The sequence below is a fragment of the Rhinoderma darwinii genome, chromosome 7 (genome assembly GCF_050947455.1).
Source record: "Rhinoderma darwinii isolate aRhiDar2 chromosome 7, aRhiDar2.hap1, whole genome shotgun sequence".
NCBI classification, from domain to species: Eukaryota; Metazoa; Chordata; class Amphibia; order Anura; family Rhinodermatidae; genus Rhinoderma; species Rhinoderma darwinii.
The window spans coordinates 145,060,668-145,083,081 of NC_134693.1; the positions used below are offsets into that span (position 1 = coordinate 145,060,668).

Sequence of the window (22,414 nt, forward strand, 5' to 3'; positions counted from 1 at the left end):
TAAGGCCTCATGCACGGTCATTGTTTTCAATGAGCCCGGACCGCAGAAGACGGCCGTAATAGGCCATGTCCGTTCTTTCTGCGGTGCGGGTTCCAGGGCCGTGCATGGACCCATAGAAATGAATGGGGCCGCAATTCTCCCGTGGATTTTCGGGGGAATTGCGGCCGCAAAAACAGGTTTGTGTGAATGGGGCCTAAGTAAACAACGAACGTTTTTCTATTTTAAAAAAATATATATATACTGCGTGTTTGTTGTGTAGTAATGAGAAAACCCGAATGGGGGGGGGTGTCCGCTGGATAGAGGGGGGGCGTCTTCTCATAGATCGCCTCAGGCAGCGGAGCGCTCGGTTCCCCCCGGTTGCGGAGCCCGGGCCGGAGTTGCTGTGCACTCGGTTTATGTGACGGGTCCGCGGTCCGTAGTTTTCAGCGGTTTGTTCATCTCCTCACATCCCCCGACCAGGGCGGACACCGCGACATGTGAGCGACATCACCAACCAATCTCTTGTTGGCCGATTGTGAGGAGATTTTCGCGCCGCTCCGTGGATTTCTATGGATTTATCGCTCAACCCAAACCGCAGCGTGTATCTGGCCCTGAGCGGCCGCGGCTTCCTGCAGCTCCCGGCGTCACTGCTGTTATTAGTCCAATTAGGAGGTCACCTGATCCCGAGCACAGCTGGAAACACGCGGCCCCTCCTCCACCCATCACCCGCGGCCGGAGCGGACACCGAGGTACGAGGCTTCCTGCGTCTTCTGTCTGATGATAGAGGCGGCCGAGCGCGTGTAACCAACGGGGAGGGGGGAGCAATCCGCTGCCAAACTCCTCTGCCCCCCCCGGGTCTCCTCTGTGTCCCCGTCCCCCCCCCCCCCGGTCTCCTCTGTGTCCCCGTCCCCCCCCCCCCCAGGTCTCCTCTGTGTCCCCGTCCCCCCCCCAGGTCTCCTCTGTGTCCCCGTCCCCCCCCCCAGGTCTCCTCTGTGTCCCCGTCCCCCCCCCCAGGTCTCCTCTGTGTCCCCGTCCCCCCCCCAGGTCTCCTCTGTGTCCCCGTCCCCCCCCCAGGTCTCCTCTGTGTCCCCGTCCCCCCCCCAGGTCTCCTCTGTGTCCCCGTCCCCCCCGGGTCTCCTCTTTCCCCCCTCCCCCCGGGTCTCCTCTGTCGTCCCGTCCCGTCCCGGGTCTCCTCTGTCGTCCCGTCCCGGGTCTCCTCTGTCGTCCCGTCCCGTCCCTCCTCTGTCGTCCCGTCCCTCCTCTCCTCTGTCGTCCCGTCCCGTCCCTCCTCTGTCGTCCCGTCCCGTCCCTCCTCTGTCGTCCCGTCCCGTCCCTCCTCTGTCGTCCCGTCCCGTCCCGGGTCTCCTCTGTCGTCCCGTCCCGTCCCGGGTCTCCTCTGTCGTCCCGTCCCGGGTCTCCTCTGTCGTCCCGTCCCGTCCCGGGTCTCCTCTGTCGTCCCGTCCCGTCCCGGGTCTCCTCTGTCGTCCCGTCCCGTCCCGGGTCTCCTCTGTCGTCCCGTCCCGTCCCGGGTCTCCTCTGTCGTCCCGTCCCGTCCCGGGTCTCCTCTGTCGTCCCGTCCCGTCCCGGGTCTCCTCTGTCGTCCCGTCCCGGGTCTCCTCTGTCGTCCCGTCCCGTCCCGGGTCTCCTCTGTCGTCCCGTCCCGTCCCGGGTCTCCTCTGTCGTCCCGTCCCGTCCCGGGTCTCCTCTGTCGTCCCGTCCCGGGTCTCCTCTGTCGTCCCGTCCCGGGTCTCCTCTGTCGTCCCGTCCCGGGTCTCCTCTGTCGTCCCGTCCCGGGTCTCCTCTGTCGTCCCGTCCCGGGTCTCCTCTGTCGTCCCGTCCCGTCGTCGTCCCGTCCCAGGTCTCCTCTGTCCCGTCGTCGTCCCGTCCCAGGTCTCCGCCCCCCCCCCCCCCCCCAGGTCTCCCCTGTGCATCGTCGCCCCTCCTCCCCCCCCGTCCCAGCGTCCGCCCCCCAATAATTCTCTGTGGAAATCCGTTGATTTGGGAAATGAACTGTCACTGGGGTCAGAGTCCCCCCTCCCCCCTCCCACGTCCTGACCTCCGCCCCAGCATAATGCTTGAGCCATCAGGTGCCCCCCAGAACTATCATTGTCCCCTTTCTCGCTTTAATCCTCAGCGGGGGCCGGGGTCGGGGGGGGGGGGTGACCTCTGTAGATAATGAATATTCGCCATTTCTAAATGTTTATTTTTCCTTTATTTCCAGTAATTAATTCTGGAGCGGCTGCCGGTTAATGTGTCACCTGAACAAATATTTGTGAGGGGGAGGGGGCAGGTACGCAGCTTCTCCTGCACCGCCGACCGATCCGCAGCTCACAACAGACACCATGCTGCTGGGACGGTCCGCGCTCCTCCTGCTCGCCGTCGCTATAGTCGCCGCAGGTACGTGGACTTGAAATAATACAGAGTGGCCACTGAGTATGTTACCCTATATATCCCAGGCAGCGGGCAGGAGAGGGTTAACATGTCTGCACAATCACAGCGAAGCTACCGCACATAGGATCTACCATAAATGTCTGATCGCTGGGGGCCGACCACTGGCAGTGAGTGCAGCTCTGGAGTATAATACAGGATGTAACTCAGGATCAGTACAGGATAAGTAATGTATGTACACAGTGACTCCACCAGCAGAATAGTGAGTGCAGCTCTGGAGTATAATACAGGATGTAACTCAGGATCAGTACAGGATCAGTAATGTATGTACACAGTGACTCCACCAGCAGAATAGTGAGTGCAGCTCTGGAGTATAATACAGGATGTAACTCAGGATCAGTACAGGATAAGTCATGTAATGTATGTACACAGTGACTCCAACAGCAGAATAGTGAGTGCAGCTCTGGGGTATAATACAGGATGTAACTCAGGATCAGTACAGGATAAGTAATGTAATGTATGTACACAGTGACTCCACCAGCAGAATAGTGAGTGCAGCTCTGGAGTGTAATACAGGATATAACTCCGGATCAGTACAGGATAAGTAATGTAATGTATGTACACAGTGACTCCCCCAGCAGAATAGTGAGTGCAGCTCTGGAGTATAATACAGGATGTAACTCAGGATCAGTACAGGATAAGTAATGTAATGTATGTACACAGTGACTCCACCAGCAGAATAGTGAGTGCAGCTCTAGAGTATAATACAGGATGTAACTCAGGATCAGTACAGGATAAGTAATGTATGTACACAGTGACTCCACCAGCAGAATAGTGAGTGCCGCACTAGAGTATAATACAGGATGTAACTCAGGATCAGTACAGGATAAGTAATGTATGTACACAGTGACTCCACCAGCAGAATAGTGAGTGCAGCTCTGGAGTATAATACAGGATGTAACTCAGGATCAGTACAGGATAAGTAATGTAATGTATGTACACAGTGGCTCTCCAGCAGAATAGTGAGTGCAGCTCTGGAGTATAATACAGGATATAACTCAGGATCAGTACAGGATAAGTAATGTATGTACACAGTGACTCCACCAGCAGAATAGTGAGTGCAGCTCTAGAGTATAATACAGGATGTAACTCAGGATCAGTACAGGATAAGTAATGTATGTACACAGTGACTCCACCAGCAGAATAGTGAGTGCAGCTCTAGAGTATAATACAGGATGTAACTCAGGATCAGTACAGGATAAGTAATGTATGTACACAGTGACTCCACCAGCAGAATAGTGAGTGCCGCACTAGAGTATAATACAGGATGTAACTCAGGATCAGTACAGGATAAGTAATGTATGTACACAGTGACTCCACCAGCAGAATAGTGAGTGCAGCTCTGGAGTATAATACAGGATGTAACTCAGGATCAGTACAGGATAAGTAATGTAATGTATGTACACAGTGGCTCTCCAGCAGAATAGTGAGTGCAGCTCTGGAGTATAATACAGGATATAACTCAGGATCAGTACAGGATAAGTAATGTATGTACACAGTGACTCCACCAGCAGAATAGTGAGTGCAGCTCTGGAGTATAATACAGGATGTAACTCAGGATCAGTACAGGATAAGTAATGTAATGTATGTACACAGTGACTCCACCAGCAGAATAGTGAGTGCAGCTCTGGAGTATAATACAGGATGTAACTCAGGATCAGTACAGGATAAGTAATGTAATGTATGTACACAGTGACTCCACCAGCAGAATAGTGAGTGCAGCTCTGGAGTATAATACGGGATGTAACTCAGGATCAGTACAGGATAAGTAATGTAATGCATGTACACAGTGACTCCACCAGCAGAATAGTGAGTGCAGCTCTGGGGTATAATGCAGGATATAACGCAGGATCAGTACAGGATAAGTAATGTAATGTATATACACAGTGACTCCACCAGCAGAATAGTGAGTGCAGCTCTGGAGTATAATACAGGATGTAACTCAGGATCAGTACAGGATAAGTAATGTAATGTATGTACACAGTGACTCCACCAGCAGAATAGTGAGTGCAGCTCTGGAGTATAATACAGGATATAACTCAGGATCAGTACAGGATAAGTAATGTAATGTATGTACACAGTGACTCCACCAGCAGAATAGTGAGTGCAGCTCTGGAGTATAATACAGGATGTAACTCAGGATCAGTACAGGATAAGTAATGTAATGTATGTACACAGTGACTCCACCAGCAGAATAGTGAGTGCAGCTCTGGAGTATAATACAGGATGTAACTCAGGATAAGTAATGTATGTACACAGTGACTCCACCAGCAGAATAGTGAGTGCAGCTCTGGAGTATAATACAGGATATAACTCAGGATCAGTACAGGATAAGTAATGTATGTACACAGTGACTCCACCAGCAGAATAGTGAGTGCAGCTCTGGAGTATAATACAGGATGTAACTCAGGATCAGTACAGGATAAGTAATGTAATGTATGTACACAGTGACTCCACCAGCAGAATAGTGAGTGCAGCTCTGGAGTATAATACAGGATGTAACTCAGGATCAGTACAGGATAAGTAATGTAATGTATGTACACAGTGACTCCACCAGCAGAATAGTGAGTGCAGCTCTGGAGTATAATACAGGATATAACTCAGGATCAGTACAGGATAAGTAATGTATGTACACAGTGACACCACCAGCAGAATAGTGAGTGCAGCTCTGGAGTATAATACAGGATGTAACTCAGGATCAGTACAGGATAAGTAATGTAATGTATGTACACAGTGACTCCACCAGCAGAATAGTGAGCGCAGCTCTGGAGTATAATACAGGATGTAACTCAGGATCAGTACAGGATAAGTAATGTAATGTATGTACACAGTGACACCACCAGCAGAATAGTGAGTGCAGCTCTGGAGTATAATACAGGATGTAACTCAGGATCAGTACAGGATAAGTAATGTAATGTATGTACACAGTGACTCCACCAGCAGAATAGTGAGTGCAGCTCTGGAGTATAATACAGGATATAACTCAGGATCAGTACAGGATAAGTAATGTATGTACACAGTGACACCACCAGCAGAATAGTGAGTGCAGCTCTGGAGTATAATACAGGATGTAACTCAGGATCAGTACAGGATAAGTAATGTAATGTATGTACACAGTGACTCCACCAGCAGAATAGTGAGTGCAGCTCTGGAGTATAATACAGGATGTAACTCAGGATCAGTACAGGATAAGTAATGTAATGTATGTACACAGTGACTCCACCAGCAGAATAGTGAGTGCAGCTCTGGAGTATAATACAGGATGTAACTCAGGATCAGTACAGGTTAAGTAATGTATGTACACAGTGACTCCACCAGCAGAATAGTGAGTGCAGCTCTGGGGTATAATACAGGATGTAACTCAGGATCAGTACAGGATAAGTAATGTAATGTATGTACACAGTGACTCCACCAGCAGAATAGTGAGCGCAGCTCTGGAGTATAATACAGGATGTAACTCAGGATCAGTACAGGATAAGTAATGTAATGTATGTACACAGTGACTCCACCAGCAGAATAGTGAGTGCAGCTCTGGAGTATAATACAGGATGTAACTCAGGATCAGTACAGGATAAGTAATGTAATGTATGTACACAGTGACTCCACCAGCAGAATAGTGAGTGCAGCTCTGGAGTATAATACAGGATATAACTCAGGATCAGTACAGGATAAGTAATGTATGTACACAGTGACTCCACCAGCAGAATAGTGAGTGCAGCTCTGGAGTCCTTAGAATGGGTCATCAATATCTGAAGTACATCCTCCATTGATCTATTAAAAGAAGGGGCCTAACGCTCCAGTCAGAGGTGTAGCTAGGGGTTTAGCATAGGGTTGGCGAAACACATCTGAGTGGTCCCCTCACACAGTATAATGCCCCCATAGCTGCCTCCACACAGTATATTTTCCCATTGCTGAGGACGCAGATACAGTTGAAACCGGGACATGCGACCGCCCCCTCCTGCCCCCCGGTAGCTGCGCCTCTGGCTCCAGTGACTTCCCTGTCCTCTTCATTGTTTCCAGACACAGTGTCATACATGTTTGTGGCTGTTGCTGGTACTGCAGCTCAGTCTTCTGTACCTGAATGACACTGAGCAGCTGTGATCTGCAGTACCTGGTGATTACGGCGCTGAGCCTGGGACAGGGAACTTTACTGGAGCTTTTCTAACCAGCGCTGAGACTAATGACTTAGAAGGGGCTCAGTTATTCACAGAGAACAGCGGCGCCTCCGTTCTGCAGTGAGTTAAGAAGAGTTAACCGGGATCTTAAAGGGTTACTAAACTTTTAAAAAGCGGCTCCGCGCTCACCCGACCTCTTCTGCCACTGCGTTCTATCGGTGGGGGTCTCGGTGTCGGACTTCTGACCTCACTATGACATGTTAAACGTTTAGTAACCCTTTAACTGACTGTATGGAATGACAGAACACAATAATAAAGGCGACATTGTATATCATGTGACTACAGCCCGGGGTCGGGGGTCATTTACATTCGCTATATTTAGGGTCCTGCCCCGACTCTTAGAAGCCGGAGCTGAACCCCACAGTCTCCACTTGTATTCAGAGTTGATCTACAATAATGAGGTTCTGCCCCGCAGCTCAGCGCAGCGCACTCAACGACTACCAGCGATCCAAAGCCACGGAACTCCTGCACCTGTACGAAGGAAATGTCAAAGACGAGATCAAGGAGGACGCCCACGTCTGCGCCAAGAAGTGCTCCGAACTCCTGGACTGCAGGTGGGTGCCGGGGATCCCCGTGTATACAGTGTCGGGGGAATGATGCTGAATTATTGGGGTCACTAAAGTTTGATCTTTCTTATTTCACACGTGCTGGCAATCTGATGTCTGGTGACACCTCAAACTGCCCCAACCAGGGGCAAAACCTGAAAAAGGGACGGCATGAGTCTGGCAGCCGCTTATCTGTTATTCCATAAAAATAACATATCCAAACCAAACAAGCATGTTTATGGGGAAATCGGGGGACAATGGCTGGCTGTCTCATTTTATACCGATCGTGAGTTATATCCTGTATTATACTCCAGAGCTGCACTCACTATTCTGCTGGTGGAGTCACTGTGTACATACATTACATTACTTATCCTGTACTGATCCTGAGTTATATCCTGTATTATACTCCAGAGCTGCACTCACTATTCTGCTGGTGGAGTCACTGTGTACATACATTACATTACTTATCCTGTACTGATCCGGAGTTATATCCTGTATTATACTCCAGAGCTGCACTCACTATTCTGCTGCTGGAGTCACTGTGTACATACATTACATTACTTATCCTGTACTGATCCTGAGTTACATCCTGTATTATACTCCAGAGCTGCACTCACTATTCTGCTGGTGGAGTCACTGTGTACAAACATTACATTACTTATCCTGTACTGATCCTGAGTTACATCCTGTATTATACTCCAGAGCTGCACTCACTATTCTGCTGGTGGAGTCACTGTGTACATACATTACATTACTTATCCTGTACTGATCCTGAGTTATATCCTGTATTATACTCTAGAGCTGCACTCACTATTCTGCTGGTGGAGTCACTGTGTACATACATTACATTACTTATCCTGTACTGATCCTGAGTTACATCCTGTATTATACTCCAGAGCTGCACTCACTATTCTGCTGGTGGAGTCACTGTGTACATGCATTACTTATCCTGTACTGATCCTGAGTTATATCCTGTATTATACTCCAGAGCTGCACCCACTATTCTGCTGGTGGAGTCACTGTGTACATACATTACATTACTTATCCTGTACTGATCCTGAGTTACATCCTGTATTATACTCCAGAGCTGCACTCACTATTCTGCTGGTGGAGTCACTGTGTACATACATTACATTACTTATCCTGTACTGATCCTGAGTTACATCCTGTATTATACTCCAGAGCTGCACCCACTATTCTGCTGCTGGAGTCACTGTGTACATACATTACATTACTTATCCTGTACTGATCCTGAGTTACATCCTGTATTATACTCCAGAGCTGCACTCACTATTCTGCTGGTGGAGTCACTGTGTACATGCATTACTTATCCTGTACTGATCCTGAGTTATATCCTGTATTATACTCCAGAGCTGCACCCACTATTCTGCTGGTGGAGTCACTGTGTACATACATTACATTACTTATCCTGTACTGATCCTGAGTTACATCCTGTATTATACTCCAGAGCTGCACTCACTATTCTGCTGGTGGAGTCACTGTGTACATACATTACATTACTTATCCTGTACTGATCCTGAGTTACATCCTGTATTATACTCCAGAGCTGCACCCACTATTCTGCTGCTGGAGTCACTGTGTACATACATTACATTACTTATCCTGTACTGATCCTGAGTTATATCCTGTATTATACTCCAGAGCTGCACTCACTATTCTGCTGGTGGAGTCACTGTGTACATACATTACATTACTTATCCTGTACTGATCCTGAGTTACATCCTGTATTATACTCCAGAGCTGCACTCACTATTCTGCTGCTGGAGTCACTGTGTACATACATTACTTATCCTGTACTGATCCTTAGTTACATCCTGTATTATACTCCAGAGCTGCACTCACTATTCTGCTGGTGGAGTCACTGTGTACATGCATTACTTATCCTGTACTGATCCTGAGTTATATCCTGTATTATACTCCAGAGCTGCACCCACTATTCTGCTGGTGGAGTCACTGTGTATATACATTACATTACTTATCCTGTACTGATCCTGAGTTACATCCTGTATTATACTCCAGAGCTGCACTCACTATTCTGCTGGTGGAGTCACTGTGTACATACATTACATTACTTATCCTGTACTGATCCTGAGTTATATCCTGTATTATACTCCAGAGCTGCACTCACTATTCTGCTGCTGGAGTCACTGTGTACATACATTACATTACTTATCCTGTACTGATCCTGAGTTATATCCTGTATTATACTCCAGAGCTGCACTCACTATTCTGCTGGTGGAGTCACTGTGTACATACATTACATTACTTATCCTGTACTGATCCTGAGTTATATCCTGTATTATACTCCAGAGCTGCACTCACTATTCTGCTGGTGGAGTCACTGTGTACATACATTACATTACTTTAACACAGTTTCTTTTTTGACTGGATTATTCTTTAAGTTGCCTAAAATGAAACTCGTCCAGCCAGTTGCCCCCATAACGGTGCCAGTCCCACGTTACCCCATCAGCAGGTAGCCGCTGTTCCGATCATGTCCGTATACTACAGGTGGGGTGGCACACGGAGCAGCAGCGCAGGTTGTCTCTCTCTTCCCTTTGTTGGTGATTTTGCGCTCGGCTATAACTTTGTATTATTTAGGGCTTTTGATTATGACCTGAAGTCTCTCAGCTGCCGCCTCCTCCCGTGGACCCAGAACTCCGCCCACATCACCCTGCAGAAGAACATCAACTATGACGTCTACCAAAAGAAAGGTAAGACCCTCCCCCGCGTCCTGCAGCAAGCAGAGATCTAGTGATGGATCTGGGAGTCGCCAAAAATACTGCAATTTGTACCAAATGAATCAAAATATTGCGGGGGGCTAAGAAATGAATAATCTTAAATCTGCAGCTGGGAAAGCTGGGTGACATCCACAATGACCGCCATTACAGCTGCCACAGGGGTTGTCACTCAGCTTTCCCGGACTTCTGAGCGTCAGATCTGCTTAGTTATTAACGTCCAATCTTCCCCTAGATTATATCCGGGACTGTATTGTGGGTGACGGGACGTCTTACCGCGGAACCGCGTCCAAAACCAACAAAGGGAAGACGTGTCAGCACTGGAGGCTGAAATTCCCCCATGATCACAAGTAAGTGCACCCCCATAACGAGCCTGGCATAGGGGGCAGGTCCAAGGTGATGACCTCGGCGCAGGGTGTATGTGGGGGACCTCGGCGCGGGGTGCGTGTGTGGGAGACCGGGGTGCGTGTGTGGGAGACCGGGGTGCGTGTGTGGGAGACCGGGGTGCGTGTGTGGGAGACCGGGGTGCGTGTGTGGGGGACCGGGGTGCGTGTGTGGGGGACCTCGGCGCGGGGTGCGTGTGTGGGGGACGTTGGCGCGGGGTGCGTGTGTTGGGGACCGGGGTGCGTGTGTGGGGGACCTCGGCGCGGGGTGCGTGTGTTGGGGACGTTGGCGCGGGGTGCGTGTGTTGGGGACCGGGGTGCGTGTGTGGGGGACCTCAAGATGTGACTTTGTTCCGTTCAGATATTCCCCAAATGCTCAGAATGGACTGGATGAGAATTTTTGCCGAAACCCGGATCGTGACCCCGCTGGACCCTGGTGTTATACGAGTGACAAGAACGTGAGGCACCAGCTGTGCGGCATCAAGAAGTGCGAGGAGGGTGAGTGCGCGGCGGCGGCGCGGTGTCATCTGGAGGCGTCGCGCAGTCGGGTGATGATTTGATGCCTCGTCCAGTCTTCTATAAATGGAGCTTCGTGATTATACAGGGAAATGTTCTGCAGCTTTCTAGAAGGCGATGTATTTTAATTCCTCAGCTTTTTCAAAATCTCTGCTTGCTGTCAGTTGATAGGAACTGTTTTCAATCATAGACTGGAACCCGTCCTGCTTGCACGTCTCAATAAGAGCGATCAGCTGGAGTTCTGCTGTGTATAGTTAACACAGGATTGTCTGCACTGATACATTGTAACAAACCCTCAGCTATGTGAGCAGGACCAGGTCAGGACAGGACTTAAACCTCTGGATGTAAATAATGAATGTTTCTTTTCACTGACAGTAAGCAAAGATCTTGACACTGGTGAGGACTTGAATCAGATCTGAGGGTTTTCGTTCTACACCGATTCGGCTTCTTCCCAGCAGCCTGGACACCGGCCCTTTAATAAGACGCAGCAGGATGAGGCTTAGTGTTGGGGGCAGCGGTCCTCTGCTGGGGGGCATCGCTGGGGCTGGTGTGCTGCCCCTCATGTGCTCTCTGTTTTCTCGCTTGTCCTGCAGCGGTTTGCCTGAACTGTAATGGGGAGGATTACCGGGGGTCCCTGGACCGGACGGAGACGGGCAGAGAGTGTCAGCGATGGGACCTGCAGAGCCCCCACCCTCATCCCTACAGCCCAGAGAAGTAAATACAGGACGGCGTGCACCTCCCCCACACATGTGCTCCTTCTGGGGGCACCCACTACATGCAGAGCCCCCCAAGAGTGCGGCCGTCCTGGAAGGAGTGATCTGGGCCGGGTAATGGGATGTAACTGCACCCAAATACCCCCTCCCCCCAGGGTAATACTGCAGCGCTCTGAAACCAGTGAGACATTACTACCTGCTGCCAGCAGAGGGCACCGCTCTCAGCCCCAATATTAACTACACTGTGCAGGAAAGTGGTGGCTGCTCTGTGGGACCATAAAATGTGGTCCCTGTATAGCACTGACTGTATGTGGGTTCTGTGTGGCTGTATATTGGCACTGTATGGCATTATGTGGGTTCTGTGACTGGATGTGGACACTATGTGGGCACTGTGTGGCATTATGTGGGTTCTGTGACTGGATGTGGACACTATGTGGGCACTGTGTGGCATTATGTGGGTTCTGTGACTGGATGTGGACACTATGTGGGCACTGTGTGGCATTATGTGGGTTCTGTGTGGCGCTGTATGATGCTATGACGGTTGATCTGGGGTCATTGGGGCTGACGTGCTGCTTCTTTACCCTCCCCGCGCCCTCTTACCCTCTTGCCCTGTGACTTTCTGCCCTGTCCTGAAACTTGTGCTAATTCTTCAGTTCTTGCTGAGGTCCTGATGAGCAGTGAGGGGCCGCCTGTGGCCCCCATGAATGTATAATAGAAATCTTCCCGCAGGTATCCGGACAAGCACCTGGATGACAATTACTGCCGGAACCCGGACAGCTCGGAGCGGCCCTGGTGCTACACGACAGACCCCAAGGTGGAGCGAGAGCTCTGCTACATCACGAAATGCAGTAAGACTGCGTTATTATGGGCTGTGGGGGAGGGGGGCATCGCCCATAGAAACCAAGAGCCTCCGTCCCATCCCCCGCTGCCCCACGCCGGGGTTACACGTCCGCTATCATTCATAGATCTGCCCCTTCTACATCATAGAACTGAGAAAATCTCTAATATGATAGCAGCTCACATGTCCCTCCCACGGCTGTGTGGCATATGCAGCTCTGGATGTGACTAGAGTATAAGACGTGTAACAGTAGAATAGTGACCGCAGCTCTGGATGTGCCTGGAGTATAAGACGTGTAACAGTAGAATAGTGACCGCAGCTCTGGATGTGACTGGAGTATAAGACGTGTAACAGTAGAATAGTGACCGCAGCTCTGGATGTGACTGGAGTACAGATTTACAGTTCCTGTATTGGGAGGTTCCCTCAGATTTGTATATAATGTCTTTGTCGTGATTGCGCAATTTTTGCGGCTTTCGCTGATGACTTCGTGTCTTTGTCGTCTCATCTCCATCTTGTGAAGCAGAGAAGCAGCGCCTGCACACTGTAACGATCGTCAGTAATTGCTTCTCCGGTAAAGGCGCGGGATATCGCGGGAAAGCTGCGCTGACCACCTCCGGGATTCCCTGCCAGAGATGGGACTCCCAGACTCCCCACAAGCACCGCTTCCTGCCCGACAAATACCCCTGCAAGTAAGTGTCGCCAAACTACAACTCCCAGCATTTCCGGACTGCCTGCTGGGAGTTGTTGCCTGATCTGTGATTGATTGCAGGGGCCTGGAGGAGAATTATTGCCGGAATCCTGACGGTTCAGAAGCCCCCTGGTGTTTCACCACAGACCCCAAAATGAGGATCGCGTACTGCTTCCAGATCCGGCGCTGCCCCGATGATGTGCCGGACGCAGGTGAGCGGGAGATGTCCCGTCTAATCCTCCTGATCAGCGGCGTCCGACTATAAAGCGCCACTGATCTCCGACACTCTCCATAGCTGTAAAGGAGTTAAAAATAACCCCCCCCCCCCCACACAGCCTCATCATCCGAAACTACAACGCTCAGAAACTCTAATAGACTTTGTGCTTCATTTCCTTACCGTTTCTAAGATCTCAGCATGCTGTCAGTGAATGGACGCATTCTAGTGTACATCCTGACTGATTTCGGCTCATAGTTTTGTTACAATGTATCAGTGTAGACAGTTCTCTGTAAGCTGAACACTGCAGCAGCTAAAATCCTGTCCTGCTCACACAGCTGAGGGTTTGTTACAATGTATCAGTGTAGACAGTGCAATAGAAAGCCAGGACTCGATAGTCTTGAGTGCGTTGCAGGGTGCGGAGCGTCCTCTCACTTTCTGGCTTTGTGCGCAGGTTGTTTCTTTGGTAACGGTGAGACTTATAACGGAAACGCCAACAAGACGAGGAAGGGGATCCCGTGCCGCAACTGGAGCGAGACGTCCAACGACCTTCAGTACGTCGCTGGAGCTTCTCGCGCTCACCCTGCGGAGAGGTCCGGAAATGAACTGGTCGCTCTTCTCTTCCCAGGCTCCCTGCAGGTCACTCCCTACAAGAAAACTACTGCCGGAACCCGGACGGTGACAGCCACGGCCCCTGGTGCCACACAAGGGACCCCAACACGCCCTTCGACTATTGCGCCATCAAACCCTGCGGTAAGGACGACGGACATGGCCGCCACGATGCAGCGCAGCTTCAACTCTCATCATCTTCATATGATGCTGTAAATCCGTACTGATCCTGAGAGAGATCATGTCTTCTACTCTGGTCACATCCGGAGCTGCACTCACAATTGTGCCAGCTGCTACTTTTAGCACTGTAGAGATAGATGCATCCCCTCTATGACAAACCCCTACATCTTCTGCCACGCAACACAGCAGAGCAAACTCGTCATCAGTCTGAATGCAGGGAGTATAAACTGTCTCCCATAATGCACCACGGCAGATACTGAACGGGCAGATGTTAGATGGGAAATGTAAGGAGATAACAGGAAACCAGTAGAATTGTGACTGCAGCTCTGGATGTGAGTGGAGTATAAGACGTGCTGCCCTCCCCCACACACTCCTCACTATTCACTTTGTGTTTCTGATTTTCTCTTTAGAAGATGGAGAGACGGCAATCAGCCTTAAAAAAGCAGGTAAGATGTGGGTGGTCCCTCCCCGGAGCCCTGCCCCTTACAGAGCCCCACCCCTTACAGAACCCCACCCTCATTCTGTCATCATTTCCATCATTGCAGAAAGCATTGCATTTGATTCATGCGGTAAAAGGAGTGACCGGGCCGTGACGAAGGGGCGTATGGTGGGCGGAACGGTGGGGAACTCGCCCTGGACCGTCAGCTTACGCAACAGGTGAGACCACCCGACGTGATGGCGGCCGTAGCTTTCTCTACATGTAGGGGCTGTTTTTTTGAGGTCATATTAACCCTTTAGTGCATTGTCACTGTCGCTTTCTTCCCCCAGACAAGGCGATCACTTCTGCGGGGGGTCCCTGGTGAAGGAGGACTGGGTGATCAGCACCAGACAATGCTTCTCTTCCTGGTAAGGGTCTGCAGCGTGGCGCCACCCCTCCCCCGCACAGAACGTCCTGATTGTAAGTCGTCCATCTCTGTTCTCCGCAGTGACGCTGATCTTTCCGGGTATCGCGCCATGGTGGGCACGCTGTTCACTAACCCAGGACCCAGCGACCCCGACTTGCAGTCTGTGCCCGTCAGTAAGATCATGTGTGGCCCGTCAGACTCCAGCCTCGTTATGCTGAAACTGGAGCGGTGAGGAGCCCCACTGTAATGTCCAGCTGAGAGGTTGTCAGCGGGGCCCCGGGCCCTCGCACGTATTTTCTGAACACGTTCCGTGGCGGCTTCTCTCCCGTGGCTGTCCGTGGCGGCTTCTCCCCGTGGCTGTCCGTGGCGGCTTCTCCCCGTGGCTGTCCGTGGCGGCTTCTCCCCGTGGCTGTCCGTGGCGGCTTCTCCCCGTGGCTGTCCGTGGCGGCTTCTCCCCGTGGCTGTCCGTGGCGGCTTCTCCCCGTGGCTGTCCGTGGCGGCTTCTCTCCCCCCGGCTGTCCGTGGCGGCTTCCCCCCCCCCGTGGCGACCTTCTCCCCGTGGCTGGCCGTGGCGACCCCTGTTATATGAACGCTTTTCTCAGTAGCGTTGTCCTCCCCCCGTTGTAACCTTCCATGTTTGGATCATTTCAGGCCGGTGACCCTGAACTCCAGAGTGGTCCTCATCTGCCTCCCCCCTGAGAGATACGTCGTCCCTTCAGATACTAAATGTGAGATTGCCGGCTGGGGAGACACGCAGGGTAAGTAGCGGCAGGAATGGCGCCTTGTACACGGCGAATGATCAGCGACCTGGGGGTTATGGAAGGTCTGAATCTGCAGATTGTGGGTCACGTCCGCGCTGCTCCCTCCACAGGTACCGGACACGAGGGCGTCCTGAAGATGGCGGAATTCCACGTGATGAGTAATGAGGAATGTAACACGTACAGTAAGAGCCGGAAGCTGGTGCTGGACCACGAGATCTGTACCAGGCCGGTGCCGGTGGACGTGGGGGCCTGTGAGGTGAGTGACCCAAGCCCCGGCCGCGTCACCCCCAAGCATCTTACCCTCTCATCCACCAATGTCTCTACTTGCAGGGGGACTACGGGGGTCCGCTCGCCTGCTTGACCGAGGCATGCTGGGTATTGGAGGGGGTTATTATACCGGCCCGTGGATGCGGAAAGAAGAACGTACCGGCCGTGTTCACCAGAGTCTCCATCTACGTGGACTGGATCAACAAGGTCATGAAGATGGTGTAAGAGGTGCCCGATCCTCCGGGACTATGGACTGGACAGGAGGGGGAGGGGCAGGGGGCGGGGAGGATGAGGAATACAGAAGACCATGATGAGAGTTCCAACCTTATAATGGAGCAGCAAATCCTTATTCAGCGGCAGCAGCCGGCGCTTTATCCCCCAGAGTGCCAGGTGCTCGGGGTCTGTCACCCCCATAATATACACAGCAGGGGCCCCATCAGCAGAGCGTTCAAGTCACACGCTGCAAACTAATCATGTATTTTATATTTACAATAAAACCTTATTATAAAACTAAATGTGTGATAGTCACCATGGAAACGAACGCCGCGTCCAATGTAATCACCAGAAACTGATTGTGGTCAACCGCCAAGAGGTTGTCACAGCCCCGCCCCCTGTTACTGACATCACTGATATATAATATAATTACATTGTGATCAGACATGAGATCCACACATCTTATATACAGTCACAGCTATTCATCTATTACTACTGACAACCAGCCTGTATATCATGTGTGAGAGGTTGTCACAGCCCCGCCCCCTGTTACTGACATCACTGATATATAATATAACTACACTGTGATCAGACATGAGATCCACACACCTTATATACAGTAACAGCTATTCATCTATTACTACTGACAACCAGCCTGTATATCATGTGAGAGGTTGTCACAGCTCCGCCCCCTGTTACTGACATCACTGATATATAATATAATTACACTGTGATCAGACATGAGATCCACACATCTTATATACAGTCACAGCTATTCATCTATTACTACTGACAACCAGCCTGTATATCATGTGTGAGAGGTTGTCACAGCCCCGCCCCCTGTTACTGACATCACTGATATATAATATAATTACACTGTGATCAGACATGAGATCCACACATCTTATATACAGTCACAGCTATTCATCTATTACTACTGACAACCAGCCTGTATATCATGTGTGAGAGGTTGTCACAGCCCCGCCCCCTGTACTGACATCACTTATATATAATATAATTACATTGTGATCAGACATGAGATCCACACATCTTATATACAGTAACAGCTATTCATCTATTACTACTGACAACCAGCCTGTATATCATGTGTGAGAGGTTGTCACAGCCCCGCCCCGTTACTGACATCACTGATATATAATATAATTACACTGTGATCAGACATGAGATCCACACATCTTATATACAGTCACAGCTATTCATCTATTACTACTGACAACCAGCCTGTGTATCATGTGTGAGAGGTTGTCACAGCCCCGCCCCATGTTACTGATATCACTGATATATAATATAATTACACAGTGATCAGACATGAGATCCACACACCTTATATACAGTAACAGGTATTCATCTATTACTACTGAAAACCAGCCAACTGTCCGTGGCGACCAAACCCTGTGGCGGCCGACCCCCGTGGCTGTCCGAGACGACCGACCCCGTGGCTGTCCGTGGCGACCGACGTCCGTGACGGCCGAAATCCGTGGCTGTCCGTGGCGCCCGACGTCCGTGGATGTCCGTGGCGGCCGACCCATGGCTGTCTGTGGCGGCGGATGTCCGTGGCTGTCCGTGGCGGCCGACATCTGTGGTGGCCGATGTCCGTGACTGTCGATGGCGACTTTTCACCCGTGGCTGTCCATGGCGACTTTTCACCCGTGGCTGTCCGTGGCGACTTTTCACCCGTGGCTGTCTGTGGCGGCTTTCATCCGTGGCTGTCCGTGGCGACTTTTCTCCGTGGCGACTTTTCCCCGTGGCTGGCCGTGGTGACTTTTCCCCGGTGGCTGACCGTGGTGACTTTTCTCCCGTGGCTGGCCGTGGCAACCATCTATCCCGTGGCTGTCCGTGGCGACCTTCTCCCCCGTGGCTGTCCGTGGCGACTTCCCCCCCCCCGTGGCTGTCCGTGGCGACTTTTCCCCCGTGGCTGTCTGTGGCGACTTTTCCCGTGGCTGTCCGTGGCGACTTTTTCCGTGGTTGGCCGTGGCGACCTTCTCTCCCGTGGCTGTCTGTGGCGACCTCCTCCCCCGTGGCTGTCCGTGGCGACCTCCTCCCCCGTGGCTGTCTGTGGCGACCCCTGGTGTGATGAACGCTTTTCTCAGTAGCGTTGTCCTCCCCCCGTTGTAACCTTCCATGTTTGGATCATTTCAGGCCGGTGACCCTGAACTCCAGAGTGGTCCTCATCTGCCTCCCCCGAGAGATACGTCGTCCCTTCAGATACTAAATGTGAGATTGCCGGCTGGGGAGACACGCAGGGTAAGTAGCGGCAGGAATGGCGCCTCGTATACGGCGAATGATCAGCGACCTGGGGGTTATGGAAGGTCTGAATCTGCAGATTGTGGGTCAAGTCCGCGCTGTTCCCTCCACAGGTACCGGACACGAGGGCGCCCTGAAGATGGCGAAATTCCACGTGATGAGTAATGAGGAATGTAACACGTACAGTAAGAGCCGGAAGCTGGTGCTGGACCACGAGATCTGTACCAGGCCGGTGCCGGTGGACGTCGGGGCCTGTGAGGTGAGTGACCCCGGCCACGTCCGCCCCACCCCCTAGCATCTTACCCTCTCATCAACCAATGTCTCTACTTGCAGGGGGACTACGGGGGTCCGCTCGCCTGCTTGACCGAGGCATGCTGGGTATTGGAGGGGGTTATTATACCGGCCCGTGGATGCGGAAAGAAGAACGTACCGGCCGTGTTCACCAGGGTCTCCATCTACGTGGACTGGATCAACAAGGTCATGAAGATGGTGTAAGAGGCGCCTGATCCTCCGGGACTATGGACTGGACGGGAGGGGGAGGGGCAGGGGGCGGGGAGGATGAGGAATACAGAAGACAATGATGAGAGTTCCAACCTTATAATGAAGCAGCAAATCCTTATTCAGCGGCAGCAGCCGGCGCTTTATCCCCCAGAGTGCCAGGTGCTCGGGGTCTGTCACCCCCATAATATACACAGCAGGGGCCCCATCAGCAGAGCGTTCAAGTCACACGCTGCAAACTAATCATGTATTTTATATTTACAATAAAATCTTATTATAAAACGAAATGTGTGATAGTCACCATGGAAACGAACGCCGCGTCCAATGTAATCACCAGAAACTGATTGTGGTCAACCGCCAAGAGGTTGTCACAGCCCCGCCCCCTGTTACTGACATCACTGATATATAATATAATTACATGTGATCAGACATGAGATCCACACATCTTATATACAGTCACAGCTATTCATCTATTACTACTGACAACCAGCCTGTATATCATGTGTGAGAGGTTGTCACAGCTCCGCCCCCTGTTACTGACATCACTGATATATAATATAATTACATTGTGATCAGACATGAGATCCACACATCTTATATACAGTCACAGCTATTCATTTATTACTACTGACAACCAGCCTGTATATCATGTGTGAGAGGTTGTCACAGCCCCACCCCCTGTTACTGACATCACTGATATATAATATAATTACATGTGATCAGACATGAGATCCACACATCTTATATACAGTAACAGCTATTCATCTATTACTACTGACACCAGCCAGTATATCATGTGTGAGAGGTTGTCACAGCCCCGCCCCGTTACTGACATCACTGATATATAATATAATTACACTGTGATCAGACATGAGATCCACACATCTTATATACAGTAGCAGCTATTCATCTATTACTACTGACAACCAGCCTGTATATCATGTGTGAGAGGTTGTCACAGCCCCGCCCCCTGTTACTGACATCACTGATATATAATATAATTACACTGTGATCAGACATGAGATCCACACATCTTATATACAGTAACAGCTATTCATCTATTACTACTGACAACCAGCCTGTATATCATGTGTGAGAGGTTGTCACAGCCCCGCCCCGTTACTGATATCACTGATATATAATATAATTACACAGTGATCAGACATGAGATCCACACACCTTATATACAGTAACAGCTATTCATCTATTACTACTGACAATCAGCCAACTGTCCGTGGCGACCAAACCCTGTGGCGGCCGACCCCCGTGGCTGTCGGTGGCGACCGACGTCCGTGACGGCCGAAATCCATGGCTGTCTGTGGCGGCGGATGTCCGTGGCTGTCCGTGGCGGCCGACATCTGTGGTGGCCGACGTCCGTAGACTGTCGGTGGCGACTTTTCACCCGTGGCTGTCCATGGCGACTTTTCACCCGTGGCTGTCCGTGGTTACTTTTCTCCCGTGGCTGGCCGTGGCAACCATCTATCCCGTGGCTGTCCGTGGCGACCTTCTCCCCCGTGGCTGTCCATGGCGGCTTTTCCCCGTGGCTGTCCGTGGCGACTTCCCCCCCGTGGTGACTTTTCCCCGTGGCTGTCTGTGGCGACTTTTCCCCGTGGCTGTCCGTTGCGACTTTTTCCCGTGGTTGGCCGTGGCGACCTTCTCTCCCGTGGCTGTCTGTGGCGACCTTATCCCCCGTGGCTTTCTGTGGCGATCTACTACCCCGTGGCTGTCCGTGGCGACCTCCTCCCCCGTGGCTGTCTGTGGCGACCCCTGGTGTGATGAACGCTTTTCTCAGTAGCGTTGTCCTCCCCCCGTTGTAACCTTCCATGTTTGGATCATTTCAGGCTGGTGACCCTGAACTCCAGAGTGGTCCTCATCTGCCTCCCCCGAGAGATACGTCGTCCCTTCAGATACTAAATGTGAGATTGCCGGCTGGGGAGACACGCAGGGTAAGTAGCGGCAGGAATGGCGCCACGTACACGGCGAATGATCAGCGACCTGGGGGTTATGGAAGGTCTGAATCTGCAGATTGTGGGTCAAGTCCGCGCTGTTCCCTCCACAGGTACCGGACACGAGGGCGCCCTGAAGATGGCGGAATTCTACGTGACGAGTAATGAGGAATGTAACACGTACAGTAAGAGCCGGAAGCTGGTGCTGGACCACGAGATCTGTACCAGGCCGGTGCCGGTGGACGTCGGGGCCTGTGAGGTGAGTGACCCCGGCCATGTCCGCCCCACCCCCTAGCATCTTACCCTCTCATCAACCAATGTCTCTACTTGCAGGGGGACTACGGGGGTCCGCTCGCCTGCTTGACCGAGGCATGCTGGGTATTGGAGGGGGTTATTATACCGGCCCGTGGATGCGGAAAGAAGAACGTACCGGCCGTGTTCACCAGGGTCTCCATCTACGTGGACTGGATCAACAAGGTCATGAAGATGGTGTAAGAGGCGCCCGATACTCCGGGACTATGGACTGGACGGGAGGGGGAGGGGGCGGGGAGGATGAGGAATACAGAAGACAATGATGAGAGTTCCAACCTTATAATGGAGCAGCAAATCCTTATTTAGCGGCAGCAGCCGGCGCTTTATCCCCCAGAGTGCCAGGTGCTCGGGGTCTGTCACCCCCATAATATACACAGCAGGGGCCCCATCAGCAGAGCGTTCAAGTCACACGCTGCAAACTAATCATGTATTTTATATTTACAATAAAATCTTATTATAAAACTAAATGTGTGATAGTCACCATGGAAACGAACGCCGCGTCCAATGTAATCACCAGAAACTGATTGTGGTCAACCGCCCAGAGGTTGTCACAGCCCCGCCCCCTGTTACTGACATCACTGATATATAATATAATTACACTGTGATCAGACATGAGATCCACACACCTTATATACAGTAACAGCTATTCATCTATTACTACTGACAACCAGCCTGTATATCATGTGTGAGAGGTTGTCACAGCCCCGCCCCCTGTTACTGACATCACTGATATATAATATAATTACACTGTGATCAGACATGAGATCCACACATCATATATACAGTCACAGCTATTCATCTATTACTACTGACAACCAGCCTGTATATCATGTGTGAGAGGTTGTCACAGCCCCGCCTCCTGTTACTGTCATCACTGATATATAATATTACATTGTGATCAGACATGAGATCCACACATCTTATATACAGTCACAGCTATTCATCTATTACTACTGACAACCGGCCTGTATATCATGTGTGAGAGGTTGTCACAGCCCCGCCCCGTTACTGACATCACTGATATATAATATAATTACATTGTGATCAGACATGAGATCCACACATCTTATACTACAGTAACAGCTATTCATCTATTACTACTGACAACCAGCCTGTATACCATGTGTGAGAGGTTGTCACAGCCCCGCCCCCTGTTACTGACATCACTGATATATAATATAATTACATGTGATCAGACAGGAGATCCACACATCTTATATACAGTAACAGCTATTCATCTATTACTACTGACACCAGCCAGTA

General features: G+C 51.0%; 1 protein-coding gene across 3 annotated transcripts; it reads left to right on the forward strand.

Annotated features, from left to right (window-relative positions):
• The first annotated feature begins 332 nt into the window (after positions 1 to 332).
• On the forward strand, positions 333 to 18,891 carry MST1 (macrophage stimulating 1). Of its 3 annotated transcripts, XR_012849779.1 has the most exons (22): positions 333 to 728; positions 2,201 to 2,376; positions 7,018 to 7,156; positions 9,767 to 9,879; positions 10,139 to 10,253; positions 10,648 to 10,784; positions 11,396 to 11,516; positions 12,245 to 12,363; positions 12,874 to 13,042; positions 13,123 to 13,253; positions 13,710 to 13,809; positions 13,884 to 14,008; positions 14,455 to 14,490; positions 14,590 to 14,701; positions 14,813 to 14,890; positions 14,971 to 15,117; positions 15,541 to 15,647; positions 15,761 to 15,906; positions 15,981 to 16,145; positions 18,291 to 18,395; positions 18,509 to 18,654; positions 18,729 to 18,891. XR_012849779.1 is itself a non-coding variant. In XM_075832004.1 (19 exons), the coding sequence occupies exons 2-19, from the start codon at positions 2,322 to 2,324 to the stop codon at positions 16,140 to 16,142; spliced, it is 2,112 nt and encodes a 703-aa protein (XP_075688119.1). In that variant the 5' UTR covers positions 333 to 728; positions 2,201 to 2,321; the 3' UTR covers positions 16,143 to 16,432. The 3 variants fall into 3 exon arrangements, 2 of the variants coding, with proteins under 2 accessions (XP_075688119.1, XP_075688120.1); XM_075832004.1 differs by lacking the exons at positions 18,291 to 18,395; positions 18,509 to 18,654; positions 18,729 to 18,891 and having other exon boundaries at positions 15,981 to 16,432; XM_075832005.1 differs by lacking the exons at positions 18,291 to 18,395; positions 18,509 to 18,654; positions 18,729 to 18,891 and having other exon boundaries at positions 12,877 to 13,042; positions 15,981 to 16,432.
• The last annotated feature ends 3,523 nt before the right edge of the window (positions 18,892 to 22,414 follow it).